Below are 22,458 nucleotides of genomic sequence, written 5' to 3' on the forward strand. Positions count from 1 at the left end.
TTGTTTAACCCTCAGAGACCTTCGATCGGAGCTCAGAGCTCTCCTGGTCGCCATCTGGCTACTCACCTGGCTACCACACGCACATGCACAGTTTTTGAGTTTGTTGTTTGCTCTGTGATGTCTCAGTTTATTTACCTCTGTCTGTCTGTACCTCTCACACCTGAGTTGTATTACATTCTTCTGCCCAAGTTCAAGCTGCTGAAACCTGGCAGGCCCTTTAAAGTCACGTGGTCAACAGTGCAAGGCTAGTAATACAGCCAATGGCCACTTACCTTTAGCCTCATTGAGACTGACTGTGTTACTGGTCACTCCCACTATATATGATACAGGCCCGGCCTTCGTCTTAATGGGGCAATATTAAAACACTACACTTGAGAGCCAAAAAGTGGCATTTTGGAACCCAGCTGGCTAATAATGTGCTAGTGCATCCCTTAAAAAATCTGTGCGTCTGGGATTAGCGAGCATGGACAGCCAGCTCATTGGAGATATACAACTTATGTTTTTTTCCCTGTCACTTTGTGGTATGAAACAGTGCCCACAGGTCCAGATCCTTGGCCTGATGAGGATTATTTATGTTTGGGCAAAGGTCAAACGTCCTCATAAGCTGTTTTTCAGGACGATGCGCCAGGGTTAACCCGGAGGACACATTTGCTTGTTTGACTTTCTCCGGCTTCTGATTCTGCTATTTAATATCTTGGGTCAAAGTCTGCAGATCCTATTCTTACAATAATGACTACAGTTCAGTGATTGCTAAAAATGTGGAATACTTTGACCATACATTTGAATTAAGAAATCTAACAGAATTTGTCTCATGTTTCTTTTTGTCATATAGTTTCTGGTGCTGACGTCATCAGTATCAATAATGAGGAGGAAAACATATTTATAACTAAAACATTTAAAAAGGAATGGCAAGGGCCAGAGGAGGTCTTTCTTGGAATCTTTTTTGACACAGATGGTAAGTGTGCATTTCACTTTTGCTAATATGATTTTCTTACAATTTTCGTTTCATCAAGTGCATAAGTCATTTTTTTATGTTCAAATGTATTTATTTATAGAATAAGTAAATAATAGTCAAACAGTACAAGCAGGGCACAAGTCCTAAAAAAAGGAGTGGGGGGATGCTGACGTCACAACAGGAAGTGACGTCACGAAGGCTGGCTTGCACTCAGTTGGAGTTTATAGTTATGGAGCTCCCGGTAAAATAAGTGGGGGGACGCCGTCCACCCGCGTGGTACCTCGACTAGAGCCCTGAGTACAAGGATTTGTTTTTATTACTTCTTGTTATATTGATTTGTATAGCTCACTAATCACCTGAGAGGGTATCCAGTTGCTTGGGCAGGTGTGTAGGTTTGTGGTCTCGAAGGTGCTAATACGATGAGCCAGGTCTTCAGCTTCTTGCAGAACTCAAGAAGTGGGGAGGAGACTCTGATGTGATGAGGGAGGTTGTTCCATGTCTTGGGTGTGATGTAGGAGAAAGAGCCACCCCCAGTTTTGCTTTTGCGGATGCAGAAAATGTGTGTGAGTGAGAGTGAGGTAGAGCGTAGGTGTCTGGTGGATTGGGGAAAGTGTATGCACCTCTTTGGGTATTCTGGTCCTGTGTTGTGTGGGACTTTGTGTGGGTGAGTGAGAAGTCTGAATTGGCTGTGCTTGTGACTGGGGAACTGGTGAAGTTTTCTGAGCTTCGGTGTGATATGGGTATAGCGTGGGAGGTCAAGTATGAGTCTTGCAGCAGTGTTCTAGATGGTCTGGAGTCTATGTAGGAGTTGTTTGGAGATCTGGCATAAAGAGTGTTGGCGTAGTCCAACCTGCTGGTGATAAGTGCTTGTGTGATGGTCCTTCTGATGTTCTGAGACAACCATTTGAATATTTTAAACAGAATGTGTAGGTCGTAGAAGCAGGAGGTACACACTGCGTTGACTTGATCCATAATGTGGAGCTTGAAATCTAGGATGATTCCTAGATTTCTTATGTGGTCTGCGGGTGTGGGTGTTGGTCCTAGCTCTGATGGCCACTAGGTGGAGTCCCATGGGGACGTCTTGTTGCTAAAGACCAGTATTTCTGTCTTGTTTAAGTTGAGCTGCATGCAGTTAGTTCACCCCCAGTCTCTACTATGGTCATGCAGTTGGTAAAGTTGGTTCTCACGATGGTTGTTTTGTCTGTCAGGGAAAGGATGAGTTTGGTGTCATCAGCGTAGGAGATGACAGTGATGTTTTGGGATCGAATGATGTTGGCAAGCAGTATTGTGTGTATGTTGAAATGGGTGGGGCTGAGGGGTGACCCTTGTGGGACTCTGCATATCAATTTCTTGGTCTCTGACTTGAAGCGTGGCACCCTTACCCTTTGGGTTCTTCCCGTAAGGATGAAACCGATCCATTTGAGAGCTGGTCCTTGTATGACAATCTCTGGGAATCTTCAGATGAGGGTGTTCTGGGAGACAGTGTCAAAGGCCGCAGAGAGGTCAAGCAGAATGAGTGCCACTGTTTCTCCTCGGTCCAGGATGATTCAAATGCCATTAAGTGGCCGCATTGAGTACTGTTTTGGTGCTATGGCTCTTTCCGAATCCTGATTGAGTGTTGTTTAGATGATGGTGAAGTTTGAGGAGGGTTGTGAGATGTTTGTTGATAGCCTTCCAATCACTTTGGCTGGATAGGGAAGCAGGGAGATGGGTCAGATGTTGCTCAGTCAATTTGTGTCGGCTGTGGGATTCTTGAGGAGGTTGTTGATTTCTGCTTTGTTTTGCTTTCTTGTTCTGTTATGTTTGTCTGTAATGAGAGACTCTGTCAGCATCGTTTGAAAAAAAGGGTTGACTGAGACCTAGGTTTTTAGGTGCAGTTCGCTACTGTATTAGCTATCTGCCAAAACTCATATTATAGCAAAAGCAAAGAGACTGCATAGAGAGGGGGTTTTAGTGTTGGTTTAGGCAATTATACATTTTGTGTTGTGTTTTTGCATTGGCGAAAGAGCTCAGGAACTACAATTTGGAGGTGCTGCCTATTTGCGGCAAAGAAGTAAAATGTAAATGGCAAATTGTATAGTCATCTTAAGGCATAAAAGTTTCTCCTGCTGAATTCTTGAGATATTTTTGAAAACTGAAATTAATTAATTTGAACTAATATGTTTTATTGATTGAGTTTTTTAACTACTTTGAAATTGTGACTATATTAGAGTGTAACCGGTGAATGTTTATTTGTTCTGGATTCATCCCTCTTGTCTTAGTTCTATCTTTTCCTAATCTCTCAGATTATCCCCATATCTCTTGGTCCTTACTGTGGTTGTTGTAAGTATCTCAGTAGCTGTCCCATACCACCTTTCGTTTTACACTCGCAACATGGTTTCTTGCAACCAGACTCGGGGAGATTTACAACTGATTGATTGGCAGGACATTTGTGTGATTTCCATGAGGGGGATCAGCCCATCACGAGCTCTGCAAGTCCTTTGGACCACCGACACCACAACTCACCACGCCTGGAGGCACTGCATCGGCTAAGGTAGAGGCAGGGCCACTTCTAATGCGCACAAAATGGGGCTTGTCCTCACACTGCATGGGACACGCCGGAGCAAAGCCCATGCCAAAGGGGGCTCTTCTGCGCCAGTCATCGACCGGAGTAGTCTGTGCTGGACCAACCCCCCTTTTATCTGCCACCATAGGTACTGAGCATTTACTTTGAGAACTTCGCTTTCTATCTCTACTGATTTGCACCTTGTCTTTTACTGACCTATCAATTGCTGGTCTACTTTGTGCTGGTTCATTGTGGGGAAACGGAGGGCTGCTACTACAAAACCAGCACCAAGCACTACCCTTGGTGTCTTTCTGCAGAGAACCATGGGGGTCCTCAGCAGGGAAACTGATCTCACCGAACGGCATCTGTTCCTGTCATGTCTGCATGAGCTAGCACCTGAACAATTATGGGATCCCCTTGAGCTCAATACGTCAGCCAACATGTCAGCCCTGAACATTAACCCACCCATACTAACTACGAGCTATGATGCTTTGATCACCCCTCCTGGCGCAAATGTTCCAGATGTCACCATGGCCTCGGAGTTTTGTGACCATTCTCTGAAGGGATCAATCATTGCCTTGCCTTACTAACATAGGGAAGATAAAAGGTCAAGGGAGTAAGAAGAAGAGGGTGGAAAGGGGGGTCAAGTCTAAGAGACAATGCCCTGCCCCCCCCCCCCCCCCATCTGCGAAGTTCACCCCAGCCCCTGTTTTAAACTTGGAACTAGCTCTATATCTCTAAACTATATTCAGGAGACTTTATCTGGCTTACCTGGGGAAGTGTGTAGGAGTGTAGTGTCCGCTTGCACAAGTGCGTTGGACCAAATTTTGATCTGCTTGGAGAAGGTGGAGGAAGCATTGGCTAACCTGAGGGATATCTTGCTGGTGCATCGCTCTGCAAATTCACTGATATGTGGTCCAATAGGCAGAACTACTTACTGGGCTCCATCTGCGCAGTCCAGGGCCCCAGACGGTCCGGCTGATGTCTCCTTGGGAAGTGTAAGAGGTCTTAGCCAAAACAGGCATACCATTGTGTCCAGGTTGGGCCCGCAGGATGCTTCTGGAGCTAGAAGCGTCACTATGTCCACCCTCTGCTAAGCGCTTAAAGACCCCCGGGTGATAAGGCGCTCTATAAATCCAAAATACAAAAATACATATCATTTTTATTCTTTTTTCACAGACATTGAGGGATGCTGGATTATAGTCTCACTGACGCGCCACTTAGTAACCACAGACTCTCATGACCAGCCTAGACCTAAGGGCAACCAGGCCAAAACACATGTAATGATCTTTGGTGCAAAGAAAACAGATAGCACTGCCTTTGTAGTCAACAGCAATAAGGTCAGTACTGTCCTCTTGTTTTCCTATCTAGGAATTCCTTTTGACACGCATCTAACGTGGGGCCCTTTGAAATCCAGGAAAGCTGTTCCCAAACTCTAGAGGTTGTCCTCAGCTTTGCTCGTAGACTAGGTCAGAAGCCATTAGGGAACTCACTGCCATTTAGAAAGCCAAATGCTGTGCTGTTGCTTCACATGGCACTGGGGTGTTGGTAATGAGCAATCAGGAGATTTTGGAAACAATTGAGAATGATTTTATTAAAAGGCTATTATCTGTCCCTAAAATTACAAGCTCCTTCATATGCCATTCAGAAGTTGGGATTGGGTATATTAATGATTTTTATAAAATTGCAACCTCTCTTCGTGTGACGTAGAATTTGGTCGAAGAGTCAGTCCTTACTCAATAGGGCTGTCCTTGCTGACTGCCTGAAACTTGATGTCTAACTATCACCTGGATAAGATACATTTATAACACCTACCTAAGACTGGGATGGGAAGATTTGTGTACTTCTCCCAGCAGAGTGACCGCTAGCTCTCTTTCTTTGAAGAACACTTTTCTAGCTGGCTACCTGGAAGACAGACTGCAGTAGGTGGTAGACAGCCAACTGTCGAGGCACACATGAGGATTTGTACCAACACCTGCATTGAACCCTATTTAACATGGGAGTGTAAAGGGGTGTGGCTAACTGCAGATGATGGCAGCTGTGTCTTTCTGGTGCTCTCGACGAGCGCCCGACGAGCGCCAAAGAATCCTGCATCATCCACCGCTATATTAGGGCTACACTGCAATGGCACTTCCTGGGAGAACGAGGTACACACGCCACACTCCTGTCGCTGTTTTTGGGCGAATTATCTGTACTGGAGCTGAATGAGAGAGTCCCTTTCCACTGAACCACGTGTTGTGCAGCACAGCGCCATATAATGGCACTGACCGCCAAGCTGTGTTTTCTCCAGTCGCTACCCTGGTATGCCCTGGAGTGAGCTGTGCGGTGTCCAGAGACTGGCTTGGCCGGCAGCCTTTTGACTGTACCAAAGCTTGTTTTTTGGGGATCTGTCTTCTGCTCATCACTATATCTGACCCAGTGCCTTATGCAATGGGAGCTGCTGGCAACAGAAATAATAATAAAAAAAACACTTACCTGCTGCTACTGCTGCTCCTTGTTGCGCTCTGCTCTCAGCGGCCACACAGCACAGGCTCCCAGACTCTGCTCCCAACTCAGACGCTGCTCTCATGCTATTACCTAGTATGAGAGAAGTGACTGGATTGGCGTGGGCGGGCTGTTTTAACGCTTACGCAGGCATAGAGAGTTTGTGCCTTTTCTCCACCTGGCTGTACAGCACAGCTGGGCTGGCGAAATCTAAGTGTGCTTGTCGATTCAAGCAACCAAACCAACATGTGTACTTACATTGCCCATCACTCCTCCCTACTGTGCATGGAGGATGGTCAGCCCAACCCACCCTACACTCACGGCATCGACTTACTCCATCAGGGAATGAAAAATAAAATGATAAAACTGTTGTTTATTATTATTGTTTTTCATTTGGTGGCACTGGGCAGTGGGGTGACACTCTCTGCCATTATGGAGGAGTCGCTGCTAGCCTCATGCTGTATGCTATAGTGGGCGGACAACGTATGTGAATGACACAGCGCTGCAAGCATTGGTTGAAAAGGGTTAGCTGAAAGCCCCTATAGTTAGGTATATTATTTATTTGATTTTAGTCAAATCAAAAGGTATTAGTTAATGCCAGACTTTGAAAGAAACAACTAACAAATGATTTATATACAGTTTACTGGTGTATGTGCTACACTTTGTAGTCTTACTGTTATTTACCGTATTCAGATCGATCTCTTGCTCTTGCTTAATGGAAAGCAAAAGTGAGCTGCTTCTGAAATGTTTGTTTTACAGGCAGAGCAGGTCTCACTTTAACGTGCATGCTTTTTAGTTCGAGGTCATTGATGTTTGAAATGAGTGGGCATTTCATTTTATAGCAGTCACATTACCTGCCAGGCCTCACTGTTGCTATGAGAGTTTAGAGGAACAAAAACGAGGCTGTAGACATCTAGTCACGTGTCCAAGGACTGTTGCCCGAATTAAAAAAGATAGCTGCAGTTGGTCAACTGCCCAAGGGGCACACAACACAGCATGTACTCTTAGCAGCCTCGTTACACAAAAGTGCATCATGTATATAATATTTTTGAAGACACCTACCAGGTACAGGCTGTTAATTTAGTCCATTGAGCACTAATTCTATTCTAAATAACGTTTATCCATTTTAGATAATACTTTTAAATGGTTTGACAACTCAGAAGTAACTTTTACGAATTGGACTGAAGAGGATGTCAGTGAAGAACTACTAAATACATGTGCAGCTCTGCACACGCAGTCTGGAGGATGGAGAAAAATGAGTTGTGAAAGGTTTACAGAAATGAGGACTCTGTGTAAAGCAACGTTGTGTAAGTATTAATGTATCCTCTTTATCTGATCTAATCACAAGAACCACTGTTGCTGTTTGGACGTTTTCAACAAATGGTTGAAAACAAGCAACTAATGAATGTGAATTTCGTTTTTGCATCTATTTGTCGTATATACAGATATATATTTATATATATTCACACAAAAAAACAAAGGGCACAGGCATGTTTTAGTTAGGGTCATATTTTACTCATACAAAAACAGAGAAATTCAGCTGTTATGGTTACCTGAGTTAACTATACCTTGCGCCCAGTGCTTTAAATGGGAAAAAATAAGTGCAGGTGCTCATTAAAATAGAGGTGTGGCAAGTGGGCGGGGCTAAGGGCAAGATATGATCGTACTTAATGACTTCTGTACCAGTTGCAGCACATATCAAAACACACGAGAAATGCGTTTATGTCAATAAAACAGATTAACTCATTACACATCTTGAAAGTCATGATGGCACTTTCACCCGAATGGTCGCTGCACATCTGATTGACAGTTCAGTGTCCGTCTAGAGACCCTGTCCTGTTAATCACAGCGTGATACAGGCCCTCTCAAACCCCTGCAGTTTGGGGACATTCAAATGTGCCCTGATGAAATCTTCACCAGCAACTCTGCAAAATGTTACTTCACGGCTCGGTTAATTACATGCTCCTTGGAAGCAGAGCGGAATCTGCCCCGCACTGGAGGAGAAACCTAACCTGCACCTGTCGTGCTGTGGATCAGGGTACTGGTACTCTCCCTGGCTACAGAGAAGTGCTGGTACTGACGGCAAACAAATTCAGAAGTGCCAGTGCTCAGTACTGGTGAGTACTGGCCCATTAAAACCAATGCTTGCGCCCCCGCAAAGCACTGCTTAGGACCTCACATATTACATCACTCTTGACATGGTCAGTGACATCACTGATGACATCTCACATGACATCACTAATGACATCAGTAATGGCATCATCCAGTGAGAGTTTTTAAAAAGTTTATGAGTGTTAAATATATATACTAATGCGTATTGGTGAATCAGTGGGTGTATGAGTGTCTGTATGGATGACTCAGTGGGTGCATAACTGACTGTATACGTGAGTGATTAGGTGTCTCAGTGAATGTATAGTGACTGGTTGTGTAAATGAGTGTATCTATCTGTTGGTTGATGTCTAAGTGGGTGTATGAGTGGGTTAGTGGGTATATGAAAGGCTATATAGGTGATTGATTGGTTGTCTGACTACCTCTATGATTGTCTGGGTGTCTGTGTGTCTGGGTGATGAGGTGTGTGACTGCGTGTATGGATGAGTAGGTGGGTGAGTCAGGGGCTGTATGGGGTACTCTGTGCGTGTCTCAGAAACTGTATGGGAAAGTGAGTGTCTGTATAGATGTGTCGGTGATATAGTGCATGTGTCAGTATGGGTGAGTAACTGGGTATGTGAAAGGCAGCATAGGTGAATGACTGGTATATGAGTGACTGCATGGGTGAGTGAGTGAATATGAGAGTGGCTATATGGATGAGTGCGTGCTTCTGTCACTAACTGTATAGGTGAGTCAGTATGCGTTACTATTTGTATGAGTAAGTAAGTGGGTGTGTGTGTAACTGTTTAGGTGAATAAGTGACTGTGTGATTGAATGTATGGGTGAGTGTCTAGTTGTGAGAGTAGTTCTATGGCTGACTCAGTGTGCGAGTGCCTGTATGGGTGTATGAGTGGATATGTCAATGGCTGTATTAGTGAGTGAGTGGGTGTATGAGTGCAGTATTGGTCAGCGAGTGGATGTGTGCTTAGATCTATGAATCAGTGAGTGGGTGTATAAGTACTGGTATGACTCAGTGAATGTGTTTGTGTATGGTTGTGTGGGAGTGGCAGTGGGTGTATAAAAGATTCTATAGGGGTGTGAGTGGGTACATCAGAGATGCTGTGGAATATGTTGTCACTGATGTCATTTGAGATGTCATCAGTGATATCACTGACCATGTAATGAGTGATATAATATGTGAGGTCTTAAGCAGTGCATTGCGGGGGTACAAGTTATAGTTAACTTGGGTAACTGTAACAGCAGTATTTCTCTGGTTTTGTATGAGTAAAATCTGACCCTAACTGTAACATCACTGTCATTTTTGTTTTTTTTAATGTGCAAGTTTTGAAAAAAATTCTATTTGCTAATTTCTAAGGTTTTTAAATGCTATTACAGTCACATTTGCATAGTGCTCCCAGAAATTCTTCCTGTTACCTCCAGCAAGTTTTCGGCGACCATGCTCTCTTTTTCCTCCACTCTGCAAATGCGCGTCAAGGCTCACTACTATTTGGGGGATGAAGTCCCCTTGGCTCTTGGGGGCCAACTAGCCCTCCTGTTACCTTCAGTAAGTCCCACACAGCTGGATTGCTGAGAGGTGGTCACAGGCCACGCCCCCTTTCTCCACCACTCTGCAAGCGTGCCTCCTGGTGCACTGCTGCTTGGGAGAATGAAGTCCACTTTAGTCCTAAGGCCCTCGGGAGGCAAGGGGACCTAATCCCCCCACCAGCAGTGTGCCAAGAGGTGCATTTGCAGAGTGGTGGAGAAAGGAGCAAGGCCTGTGACCACCTCTCAGCAATCCTAAGTGTGGGGCTTAAAGGAGGTAACAGGTGGGCTACTTGGCCCGTAAACACCATTAGCAGCGAAGGGAACTTCATCCCTCAATCAAGAGAGCGCCAGGAGGCGCGTTTGCAGAGTAGTAAAGGAGGCGGGCCTCCAGAGTGTTGATGGCTTTTGATTTTTTTGTTTTTGAAAGAGGGGGGCTTCGTAGCCCCCTTCCCTTTGCCTATTTGGACCCCTGGGACGCCATCCCCTGGGGCCTAACCCATTTTTTACATTTCTATAAAATAAAACAGGAGGAGCCGTGTGCCCTCCCCCTGCCCGATTTCTGCACCGGGGGCCTGTGCAGCCCCCCTCCCAGGGCCGAAATTGCCCAGGGACCCCATCCGCCGGGGCAGGCCTTTGTAGTTTTTGCATGGCCTCTTGTTGGGGACCGGGGAGGGAGCCTGAAGACTCTGCTTTCCCGGATTGCTCCTGCCTCCTTTGGCTGAATAGGTAGGTGAGTATTTCTATGAGTTGCTGTATGGGTCTCTGAGAGGTTGTGTGAGTGGATGTGTGAGTGTATGTATGGGTGCGTGAGTGAGTGGGTGTGTGAGTGACTGTGTGGATCTCTGAGTGGGTGTGTCAGTGTCTGAGTTGGACTGTGATTTGGTGAGTTAGTGTCTGAGTGGGTCAGTCAGTGGGTGCGTGAGTCTCCGAGTGGATCTGTAAGTGGGTGCATAAGTCTCTGAATGGAATCATGAGTATCTGATGGAGACATCTGGAGATAATTCTAAGACGTCTGGAGATAATTCTAAGGAAAGGAATCTGCGACTAGATCTAGTCTGTACCAGATAAGGCATTACCGAAGGTAAGTTACTTATTCGTCTGAGTGGGTGGATGAGTATCTGAGTGGGTCTGTGAGAATGTGTGAGATGCTCTGAGTGGGTCTGTGAGTGGGTGCATGAGTGTCTGAGTGGGTCTGTGAGTGGTGCATGAGTGTCTGAGTTGATCTGTGAGTGGGTGCATGAGTGTGAGTGTATGTGTATGTGTGTGTGTCTCTCAATGGGTCTGTGATTTGGTTGTATAATACACTGTGGTGAAGAGAGCAGCTGATATGCATGGGTACTGTTGGAAAAGCAACAGGAGAAGTCAGGATGAAAAATAATAATCAACTTCAGGCCCTCTGTCAGAAAGGGATAACAAGCTCAAATGCCCTACTTAATTAGTACTGGCATCACTATTGAGAGGACATAGAGGAGGTGGTATATTAGAAAGAAAAACAGTTCCTAATGCTTAGCACAAGTCTTCTATAGACTCAGCAAACAGAGGAAGCAGTCAACCCTCCACTGCACAGACAAAATGTTATGCACACTTACATGGCTATGTTTTATCTTGATTTAAGCCAGAGGTACAATAAAGGGTTATTGGCATTCACTGATGAAAAGGATTGTGAAACACTGGTTAACAATTCACCTGAAAAAATAAACAAGTCTAAGGAGATTTCAAGAACTATAGGAGGACTGCAAATGAATGACAGGTTTCAAAGAGGCCCACCAAATCAAGGAAGAGCATAGAGTAGACCTTCCTATTCCCAAGCATCGTTTCAGTCACAACAATGCATCATAGTTACAAAGAGACAAATTAGACCGCCAGACTCACGGTGGCACAGCAGTGGCGGTCCTGCAGCCACCATAGTATGAGGTGGCATTGGATCCTGGCGGTGGTGCAGCGGAGGGGGGTATGCAATATGCAAGGTGGGACCGCCATGGTCCGCCGAGCATATTACGAGTTTCCCCACTGCTACCCCTATCATGGCGGTGAGCATGCCATGAAAAGGCTAGCGGTGGGGAAACAAATTGGGTCCTACAGGGCCCCCATGCCCCTTCCACCATGGGGATGCATTCAGGGGGGCACAGTTCGGGCATGTCATGGACTTCAAAGTCCATGTCATGCTGGAACTGCTTTTGCGTTCCCAATGTGGTGCCCATTTTTCAGGGCACCGCAATGGGAGCAGCAAAAGAAAAGCCAGCCAGTCACGAGTTGAACTTGTACTCTTTCGCAGTGCTGCACTGGTGCAATGCGGCGCAGCACTGCCAAAGTCTTAATCAGGCCCATAGTCTACATCTCAATAGCAACATTCCAATGCGAAAAGGAAATCTTGTCGTGGTGGAGAAAGAAGGGAAAATGCCTACATCCAGCAAATGTCTGCATTATGTTGATCTCACACAGGAAGTGACCAACTGGGAGGATGCTTATCACAATGGCAAGCCGTAACCTCCTTTAGATGGTGCTAAATGGTTGCTTAATATTATAGGTCGGGGATATTGCATAAAGTTGGTAAAGAAACCTCCTACAATAATACCAAAACTGCTAAAGGAGGATCCAGAACTCATCAGTCGAAAGGGTGAACTTCACGAGGACTGCAACTAGCAAGTACACTCCGTATACTCTCTAATCCCAAAGCAAGATTTGGTGCTGGGAACATTTCTGGATATGTGATTCTTATACAAGTGTGTCAAGACTCAATGGTTCCAGATGACAGCACTACCGGAGGTCATTCTCTTATTGAAAGAAGCAGACTTATTGTCGACAGTAGCCATGAAATACGCCTACTTTGACATTCACATGAATCAGGAGCTTCCAGACTTATCTAATGTTTGTGATGAGATCATTCACTATCAATTCAAAGTATTGCCTTTCGGTGTAAAATCTGTTCCAAGTGTGTTTACCAAATGTTTAAAGGTGGTGACTGCGCACCGGGTGTGACAGACCAATCATGTTTACCCATTATTAAAGAAGTGACTGGTAAAGGGCAACTTTAAAAAAAATGTCAGACCACTATGAATCAGGTGATATATCTCCTATACATACTGGAGTTGACACCTTCATTCTGTCCTAAAAAGATTTGCACAGCAGTGGCTATACCAACACAAAGAAGATTACTGGCATTTAAAAAAAATTATCTAGGAGACATCACAGTCTCTGTTCATGAGAACAGTGACAAAAATGTTGTGAGCAGAGATGTCATGCATTGACCTGATACCACATGCACAACTAAATAGGCACCATATCTACATGAGAGATTGTAAAAAACAGCGCTCATGGACACTAAGGGAGTGGAGGGTCTAGTGGTTGTCACAAACAGGATGCAAAAGGAAATTAAAGTGATTGACACCTAATAAAATTACGATAATCAGAATATTCACACAGCCTGCCCCCATAGTGGCAATAACACAAATGCATCAGACATTGTGGTGGACATCTGATCATATTAAAAATTCAATGTAATTGTGCACCAATCAAGGTAATCAAGCATATAAACGTCTTAGAATTTAAAATGGTGTACCCCTAAAAGTATTTTAAAGTCTGACACAAGGAAGAATAGTCCCAATACAGACAGACAATACCACATCTATGTTTTACCTAAACAAGTAACGTTCTACACATACTCTCACGGTTGGCTCATGACATTTGACAGTGGGACATTCAAATCCATATTCACTAGTGGTACATCACTTCGAAGGAGAAGAACATGTCGAGACAGATCTGTTAACCTGAGATTTCCCACGAGTGAGAATTAGTTAATTGAGATGTTGTTGACATCTCCACATCATGGACAACAACAGGCATAAATCTGTTTGCTTTCAGATTAAATACAAAATGCTAAAACCTTTCATCTACTATCATTGAAGTTGTAAAGGACATTTGCTTACGCTTTACAGCAAAATCAATCACATATCTGGTCATTAATAGGGTCATAGGCTGACATAGGACTACCACGTGCTCAATAACTATGGTATTCATAACAATGTCGCAACAAAAAGGTGGGGGCTGCCAATTTTCACAACTATTGATGATGCGAATGGGAACATGTAAGACCCAGAACTCAAAAGTTAGAACTTAAGCTCTTCAAGTCTTAGAATTTGAACATCTAAATTTGCCACTAGATTGTATAGTCATGCTTAACCACATGGCTGCTAGGCGTTTTCCCGTCCTGCGCTAAAAAATGTAAAACACCATAAAACATGACGAGCTGGCCTTGTCATCCGCGCACGGCAGGTAAGCGCCATGACGAGCCCAGCTCGTCATTAGCTTCGAAGGGGTTAAAGAAGCAAGCTAGCCAACAACATGCACATTTTATAGAGCAACGTGTGTGTGTTTTATTCATTGGTGTAAAAACAATGGGTCTGAAGAACAAATGACACACAAAATAAATCACATTCAATAACTCATTGATTTGCTCAACAGTAAACTAGCCCATCCATATGTAAGAGTATACTTATCTCCATTTACAGCCTACATAATAGAGTGCCAGTAGTAAGCAGATGTTTGGAAGGAGAGAAAAAAGATATAACCTTCACAAGCAGTTCCTACAGCAACTTAAATATAGTTATGGGAGGGCTCATGAAATCTATACATAAATTGCTTAAAGTGATCATGTAATACTTAACTCTAAAAGCAGCATTTGAAATTGCTGTTACTCTACATTGGTAAGCCATCCATTAATGATGTTTTCGTACAACAACAACATAGCCATTGAAACATGCATTCACTTAACACTGTTATGTAACTGTACAATCTCAATGACAAGTTAAAGTAGGTCAGACTGTTTTCACAGTCCCCTACACAATGCGGTAATACTACTGCATGATATATGTGCTGCATTCAAATCTAGAATGGGCTAAGGCAGCAAAAAAAGCTACTTACACATAACTTTAGTTGTGCTGAAACTCTGCCAGATTCACATTTAAGCCTCTCATCACCCTCCTGTAGAGTCTCCGAACAAAAACGTGAAGACAAAATTACGTAGCTCAAAATCAGTACAATCACACATATGTAGAAAAAAGGACCTAAAGATGGTCTTTGTGGGCTCACCTTTGACATCCTGGTTTGTGTTAACGGCTCCACGTACAGTTGATACCTACAAATAAAACTTTGTTTATTTCGAAAAATATTTCTCGATCCTATCTCTAGGTAGCGGGATGATGCACACCACGTGACTCTAGAAGAGCTTCAATCTGCAATACTATTGTTATAGCTAAAAAACTGGTTTCTTACCTTCTCAATCCTGGCACCTTTATTACACAGTCTATTCTATTTAATGACATAGTCAATATACTTCTCTAAGAAGATATACCTCTTCGATTTCTTATTCCAGTGTTTTGTTCCATCCTTTACGCCTAGCTCCTATCAAATCTATTACTTATTTGACACTCATTTTTATTTTTTTGCTCTCAACCCCGGTGTGTCATAAGAAAAAACCTCTATGCTCTGTCTTTAAGTCTTATTTGCTATCCATTGGCTTTTATAGCCTTTAGGGGAGGGCAGTTGGGGTGTTCTTCATGTACTCTTTGACCCAGCCTTGGATACATGTGTTGGACTCAGGTCTTTCCACTCTGCATTCCCACAAATCCAAAACTGACTCTATTGATCCATTCTAAAGCATGCTTTTAGTTATGTTGGGATGGAAATGTCTCCTACCTGGTAGGCAAACACGTTTCCCCGCTCTGAGTGCCCCACTGCATGTGAATCTGGTGTTCAGAATTTTATTATGGCTTTGGTATCCCACTGACCTAGCATGTGTGTGGAGGACTAGGCTTGTCCCTGACAATGCAAGGTCCAGGACATCTCGTGTGATCTGGAGCGATACACTGAACATGCCCTCATGTTGGAGCGTGGCCGATCTCCAGGCAACACCAGCTCTGTCCCTCATGGTGCAGAAGATTGAATGTGGCTAGGTGTGGGAAAGGGGGTTAGGTTGGGAACAGGAATGAGCAAGGAGAGAATTAGCAGGAGTATTTTATCAAAATCCACAGACTTAATTCAGCAGTTCTTGCATACTAAGCAGATGCACATAGATTAGTGGAATTATTTCCTTTCCGTAGCCTGCCTGTTTTTGGGCATTAGAGTCTTTGATTACCTCTCAGAACACTGTAATAAAAAGCAGACAAATTAAATAATTTCATATAAACATTTCACGTAGCACATTGTTTGCTTTTACATCACAAAGATCATGACATTGCTCTCATAATCATAACTTTGAGTCTTTAGGTCTTCTCATCTGACTTCTTGAATTTGTTCAAGTTTTTTTAGTGGAGATACTTCAGAGCGAATATTTCAGTCATTCATAATTCTATGTGACACTCGATTCAAGATCCTTTGCTTCAAAATCATATGCAGGTCAAAAGAAATATCGAACCCATTCCTTAATGGGTTGAAAGTGAATCTTCGTTTTAAAGCCATTTGCTAAATGCTCTAACGATTTTTCATTTCTTTATTCCCAACTGAAAGTACCCCGTGGCTTCAGGAGTTCTTTCACACTCATAACGGCCCACTAGTTTGTAATTTTTATCTTTGAAACAGTAAGGGCTGATTGCAGCTCTTTTTGCATCTCAGGGCTGTGGATTAAAAAAAAAAGTCAAGAATGCACTCATGCACCAAGATGGAACAGTGCTAATTTTCCTTTTGAGCTTTCACTATACTGTGTACACCAAGGTGCGACAGCGTGTCCTTTCCTTCCCACCATACATCATTTTTTCCCCAATATATTAGGAAGTGTACAGTAGCGCTCCAACCCTGATTAGTTGCTTCCTATCTCCTCCTTCGATCTCCTTTTAGGGCAATGAGTCTGTCCAGCAAATCTGTTCACCTGTGGAGCAGAACACTTTACACTGGTCCTCACACGCTGCTCAAAAATCCAATACTGAGTGTGTACTTTTGGGTGTGACCTCCCATTATACCGGTACCTACGCAAAATTCCATCACACCTTGAATTCTGGGATTTGGTGTCACAAAGCCACAAACCCATGTACACACGACTTCCATTATATTTCAGCACATATGGTACATATATCCCTCTCAGTTGGTTATTTTACGCTGGGATGTAAATTCTGCTATTCTGAATTGTGAAGCGATTTTGTTCTCAGATCTGGGTGGGATTTGGTTTTGTCTACCTTGATACTATTTTCCTCACAAGATTTGATGTTAGAACTGCAGTTTCTGTTGTTCAAGGTGAAGACGTTTCTAGACCAGGCCTGCCCTTTTGTCTGTCCCTAATTTCTGCTTTAGTAAGGTTGATATATGCAAAAGAAACGATTGATGCAATGCTGGACTATGCAAACATTCTCACCCAGTCACAAAGATCTGGGTTTAATTCATCATTCATTTGCTCACCACACCACCCCAGTTTGGACCCAGCGCTATACAAATTAGTCTTGACCCTGTTCCTTGTGGGAACAGTCCAGCCCGAACTGCCAAGCCAGGTCCTCCCTGGACCAGAGACAAGCATCCTGGGACCGGTTTCAGAGCATCATCCTTCATCAGCCAGGCTAGCTTGAATCCAATTGTTTAGTGAACACGGGGCCCACGCCTGGGCATACCCTTCCCACTTAGGGCGACACATGCAAAAGAAACAATTGATGGACGAAATGCTGGACAATGCAAACATTCACCCCCAGTCACAAGGATCTGGGTTTAATCCATCATTCTTTCCCTCACCACACCACCCCAGTTTGGACTCAGCCATATGCAAATCAGTCTTGACCCTGTTCCTTGTGAGAATAGTCCAGCCTGAACTGCCAAGCCACATCCTCCCTGGATGGGAGACAAGCATCCTGGGACTGGTTTCAGGGCATCACCCTTCATCAGCCAGGCTAGCTTGAATCCAGTGGTGTTGTGAGCACGGGACCCTCTTAGGGCATACCCTTCCCACTTAGGGCACGTATGTAAAAGAAACAATAGGTGGACGGAATTCTGGATAATGCAAACATTCACCCCCCCTCACAATGATCTGGGTTTAATCCATCATTGTTTTTCTCACCACACCACCCCAGTTTGGACCCAGCCATATGCAAATCAATTTAACCCTGCTCGTTGTGGGAACAGTCCAGCCCGAACTGCCAAGCCAGGTCCTCCCTGGACCGGAGACAAGCATCCAGGGACCAGTTTCAGGGCATCACCCTTCATCAGCCAGGCTAGCTTGAATCCGGTGGTGTAGTGAGAACAGAAGACATGTCTGGGCATACCCTTCCCACTTAGGACGACATATGCGAAAGAAACAATAGATGGACAAAATGCTAGACAATGCAAACATTCACCTCCAGTCACAAGGATCTGGGTTTAACCCATCATTCGTTTGCTCACCACACCACCCCAGTTTGGACCCAGCCATATGCAAATCAGTCTTGACCCTGTTCCTTGCAGGAACAGTCCATCCCGAACTGCCAAGCCAGGTCCTCCCTGGACCGGAGACAAGCATCCTGGGACCGGTTTCGGGGCTTCACCCCTCATCAGCCAGGATAGCTTGATTCCACTGGCACAGATCCTTGTGACTGAGGGTGAATGTTTGCATTGTCCAGCATTCCGTCCATCAATTGTTTTTTTTGCATATGTCGCCCTAAGTGGGAAGGGTATGCCCAGACATGGATTTGCATATGGCCAGGTCTAAACTGGGGTGGCATGGTAAGCAAAACCAGCTGGATTTATCCCAGATCTCTTGACTGGGGGTGAATGTTTTGATTTGCTCTGCATTCTGTCCATCAATTGTGTGTCTTTTGCTTAGAAAGGTTGATGGCAGCCATGTGCAGAGAACTCACTTTTCATTGTGTCTATGTGATGCGTTCTCTATCTGCGAGATGACCCCAGAGCTACTTGATGTGAGAAGCATCATTTTACACAAAGGCTATGTCTGGAGAGCAGCCTGAGAAGGAAACTTGAAAGCCCAAAGCAGTCCTGAAGTTTGAAACAGTTTATCCTCATCTCTTGTCTGGAAAATATGTATAAAAGTGCCATCCAAACCACTCCACTGTGTTCTAGTCCAAAGTTCTGCATGACCAAGGAGGAGAGTGCTTATCAGAGTACTCAAATCTGCTGCGTAACCAGGTCTGGTGTCTGCCAGACTGCCAGTCTGGGGACATTACTATAATTCTGCATTTTCTGCAGGTGGAGCTGAAGATCTGCCTTATGTTTGGAAGCCTGTTTGCCTGCTGAGAGAAGGAACAAGTAGGCTTGACCCTGCAACAGGAGAGGTGGTCAAGGAGGAGCTCAGCATGTCCCAGGTGTATGGAGTACCCAAAGAAAGTAGATGGTATCACAGCAAAAAGCCAGAAGTGATCTATATTGTGAGTCCGTCCCTCGTCTCTGTCCGTGGTTCCTAACTGAGATTTACCCCATAGACTTCACCAAATCAAGCATAGGTGTTAGCTACTGTAGCAGTGTGGAAAGAATTGCACTTGGCCCAGTTTGCAAATCCATAGTAGGGACACCAGTGGCAAACGACGACAACCACCATATTTAGGACCCAGTAGCCTCTCTGCTCTGGGGACCCCTGAACGGGGTCTCAGAATTTGGTTAGTAACAGTGACCTCGGGGTATTCCAGGCTCTCCGGTCTCATGTTGTTTCAACAGGCTGCTACGCTGTACCATTATATGCTTCTAAGTACCTTTTTTCTTTGAACACATATCATTATCTGATAGATCCTTCATCCCTTATGGTTGCTCACACAGCTGTAGGGTCTCTACTATGGAGTTCTATGATAGGTTGAAAAACAAAGGAGATATCCTTCAAGCAGCTACTTGCACATAAAAACGTGAAAATAGTCTGTTAGTTTTGTAGGATAAAATGGCATCTAACACACAGCTACTGAACGCTTTTGTAAACTTTCCATACAATATCCAACTGAAGTTGCAGTTAATTCCGTCTGTTTTTGCCTTCCCCGCTGCTCCCTGGGAATGTGAAACAGGAGGGGGTAATGTGATGATCTTGCTCTACCAGCAAGTATATAGCTTGTACCTAATGCAGTGATTTATCTTGGTGGCCACTAAAACTACCAAAGACATCAAGGCCGGTCTGTATTGCATTCTTTCCAGTTCTCAACAATCTCTCTTAGAGTCCAGTCGTATTGTGGAGCTCGCTCTGTAACAAAGACTCAAGCACAACTGGTCTCAAAAGTAAAGAAGCTTGAACCTCATGACTAGGTTTATTCAAAGAGGATGGCTCCCCTAGGTGAGATGGGAAAATGTCTTAGCGTTCCGCTCTTTCAGCATCGCCCATAAGTTTACTGCATGCTCTAATGAAGCCACACTGCATCTGAGAATATCGGGTTCAAGGAAAGGGCAATAAAGACCAGAGTGCAGTTTTAGCTTGGGTTAATGAACCAGCTTGGTTTACCTTTATGATAAATGCTACTGAAAGGAACTTCTTCTGCAGGGGAATGTGAGGTGGAAGTGACCTGTGGCACACAAGAGTTAAGAGTAAGGAGCCTGAATCTGGAGGGAGCATGGATGTGTTACACCTGCCTGCTGGAATGACAGTACTGCACATGCAGTTATCATTTCTCACATTTCGCCTTACCCAGATCCAGTGATGTGTGTATTTTCATTTTGTCTGCAGTTCACTGCTTTTCGTTCATGGTATGCAGATTTAAATTCTGTGCAGATTTGGACGAAGACTCTTATCCACTTAAAACAGAATAAAGAAAAATGCCTCCTCTAGTGCGGACCTTTGTAATTCTAAACTGAATACCACACAAAGACAATAATATTAAGTGATTCTTGAGAGTACAAGGTGATCCATCTAGTCACTCTAACTTCTCCAAATTCTGTACTGGTGTGATGCTAAGATAGAATCAAGAAACCTGAAACCCCGAAACTAGTCCTTGGATGCTTGTTTCCAGTCCAGTGAGGACCTGGCTTGGCAGTTCATGCTGGACTGTTCCCATTGGGTACAGAGTCAAGACTGATTTGCATATGGCTGGGCCCAAACTGGAATGGCATGGTGAGCAAAAGAAACGATGGATTTTGGCCAAGATCTTTGTACTAGGGTGAATGTATGACAGACATTGTTCTGAATTCTGTCAATCAATTGTTCTTTTTGCATACAACAGAATCAAGGGCACTAACTATTCTTTGCTGAATTATTAATTGCCTTAGTAGTAGTGTGAGGTGGGTCCTTTCGCTCACAGCCATGTGCTCCCTTTACTAAAGCCTACTATGCTTAGCTATACTTTCACTTTCATCTCGTAGACATGTTTATCTCAAATTCAGGGAGGTGTTCCCGAGGTGCATGCCTGACTTGAGCCAAAACCACATATAGATAAGGAGTACTCAAGACCAATGCAGTATTCCTCTAGCAATTGTATCTGCATAACTTTTCCTAGCAGTAGATGCCCCACTAGGAGCAAAGATGCTTATGCTCTCAATCTTTGGGCTAACAGATGCACACATCTCAACACAGAGAACTCTCATACTCATAAGTGAAGGGACAACAGAACAAATAACACAACCCTTCTTAGTCACAAACACACCACACAGGACATCTTTACGAATGTTAACCCATGACATTAAGGCTCTAGATTCTCTACAAAGCTCATCTCAGACTGTAAACCACACATGGAGAAAACCATTGCTCAGCAGGAATGGTATTCCAATGCTTACCTGCTTCCTTTCCTAAAACTAGTGTTGTGGTAAGCTTCTCCTAGCTTCTCTCTCAGCTACAGCTGTTCCAAATTAGCAAGTCCTTCACTCTTCTAACGTCACTTTGCTTAATGCACATATTATAGACCTTAAAGACCTGATTTGAGCTCTTTTTATAATTTTTAATTGATGAATTAATCTTAAAGTGAAGTTTTACTTCTTTGACTGTTCAAGTTGAATCCTCCACTAGTAACTAAGTAAGTTTATTGTTTGGTTAATTAAAACCTTAACAAAATTTCAGAATAAAAGAATCAGTAAAGTCTGCAAATGTTTTAAACATTATTAATTTACATTGTCAGTTTGTTGCAAATAAATATTTAAAAAATATTTTTGGCTAATCAATCTCAATTAGTCGCAAAAAATGATAGATTTATTAAGTCGATAAATTTATAATCTCTGCAGTTAATTTCTAACTGTGTCATGAGGTTTCCACTGTCAACAATGCTGTCAAATGTTCAATTTGCGGGCCTGTTTTTTGGTTTAAGAGTTTTAATTCATTTGCATATTCTGTGAGGATTCATGACTTCCACATTCTAGCGCTGGTTTATATTGCAAATATCAGAGCCTATTCATGTTTGCTTCAGCGTCCTAAAAAATCTGCGGAAGGTTTTAGATCTCCTTCCCACGTCTGCCCGTAGGACGCTGGTGCATGCCCTCGTCACATCGCGCCTGGACTACGGCAACCTACTGTACCTGGGAGCAACCAGTAAGGTATTAAATCGCCTCCAGGTACTGCAGAATGCGGCAGCTCGCCTCATTCTGAAGTACCCTAAAAGATCGGCCTCCAAGGCAGCTGTTCAGACTCTTCATTGGCTTCCAGTGAAGAGGAGGGTCGAGTTTAAGGCCCTTTGCACCTGCCATCGAATCCTTAATGGGAAGGCACCAGCACCACTACAGAGTCTGGTTACCAGATACGAACCTATGCGAGCTCTGCGCTCCTCCCATGGTGGCCTATTAAAGGTCCCTAGGACAAGAAAGGCTCGCATGGGAGGCAGATCTTTTCGCTACTTGGTGGCGAAAGGCTGGAACGCTCTACCTCTGGACCTTCGCCTAGAACCGTCTGAAGCCGGCTTCAGGAAGAAGCTAAAAACACACCTCTACACACGGTAAACCGAGCTGACTCTGTGGCCTGCTTGCATGAGTTTTTCTGTCTTAG

At 44.0% G+C, this 22,458-nt stretch overlaps 1 protein-coding gene across 1 annotated transcript in view; it reads left to right on the forward strand.

The window, feature by feature from the left end:
* CD302 (CD302 molecule) overlaps positions 1 to 22,458 on the forward strand; it is a 162,217-nt gene that overhangs the window by 100,639 nt on the left and 39,120 nt on the right. The window contains exons 3-4 of the mRNA XM_086956637.1: positions 833 to 955; positions 7,115 to 7,291. Coding sequence (XP_086812763.1) covers positions 833 to 955; positions 7,115 to 7,291 — 300 coding nt within the window. The remainder of the gene's footprint in view (positions 1 to 832; positions 956 to 7,114; positions 7,292 to 22,458) is intronic.

The sequence above is a fragment of the Lissotriton vulgaris genome, chromosome 2_1, assembly GCF_964263255.1.
Source record: "Lissotriton vulgaris chromosome 2_1, aLisVul1.2, whole genome shotgun sequence".
NCBI lineage: Eukaryota > Metazoa > Chordata > Amphibia > Caudata > Salamandridae > Lissotriton > Lissotriton vulgaris.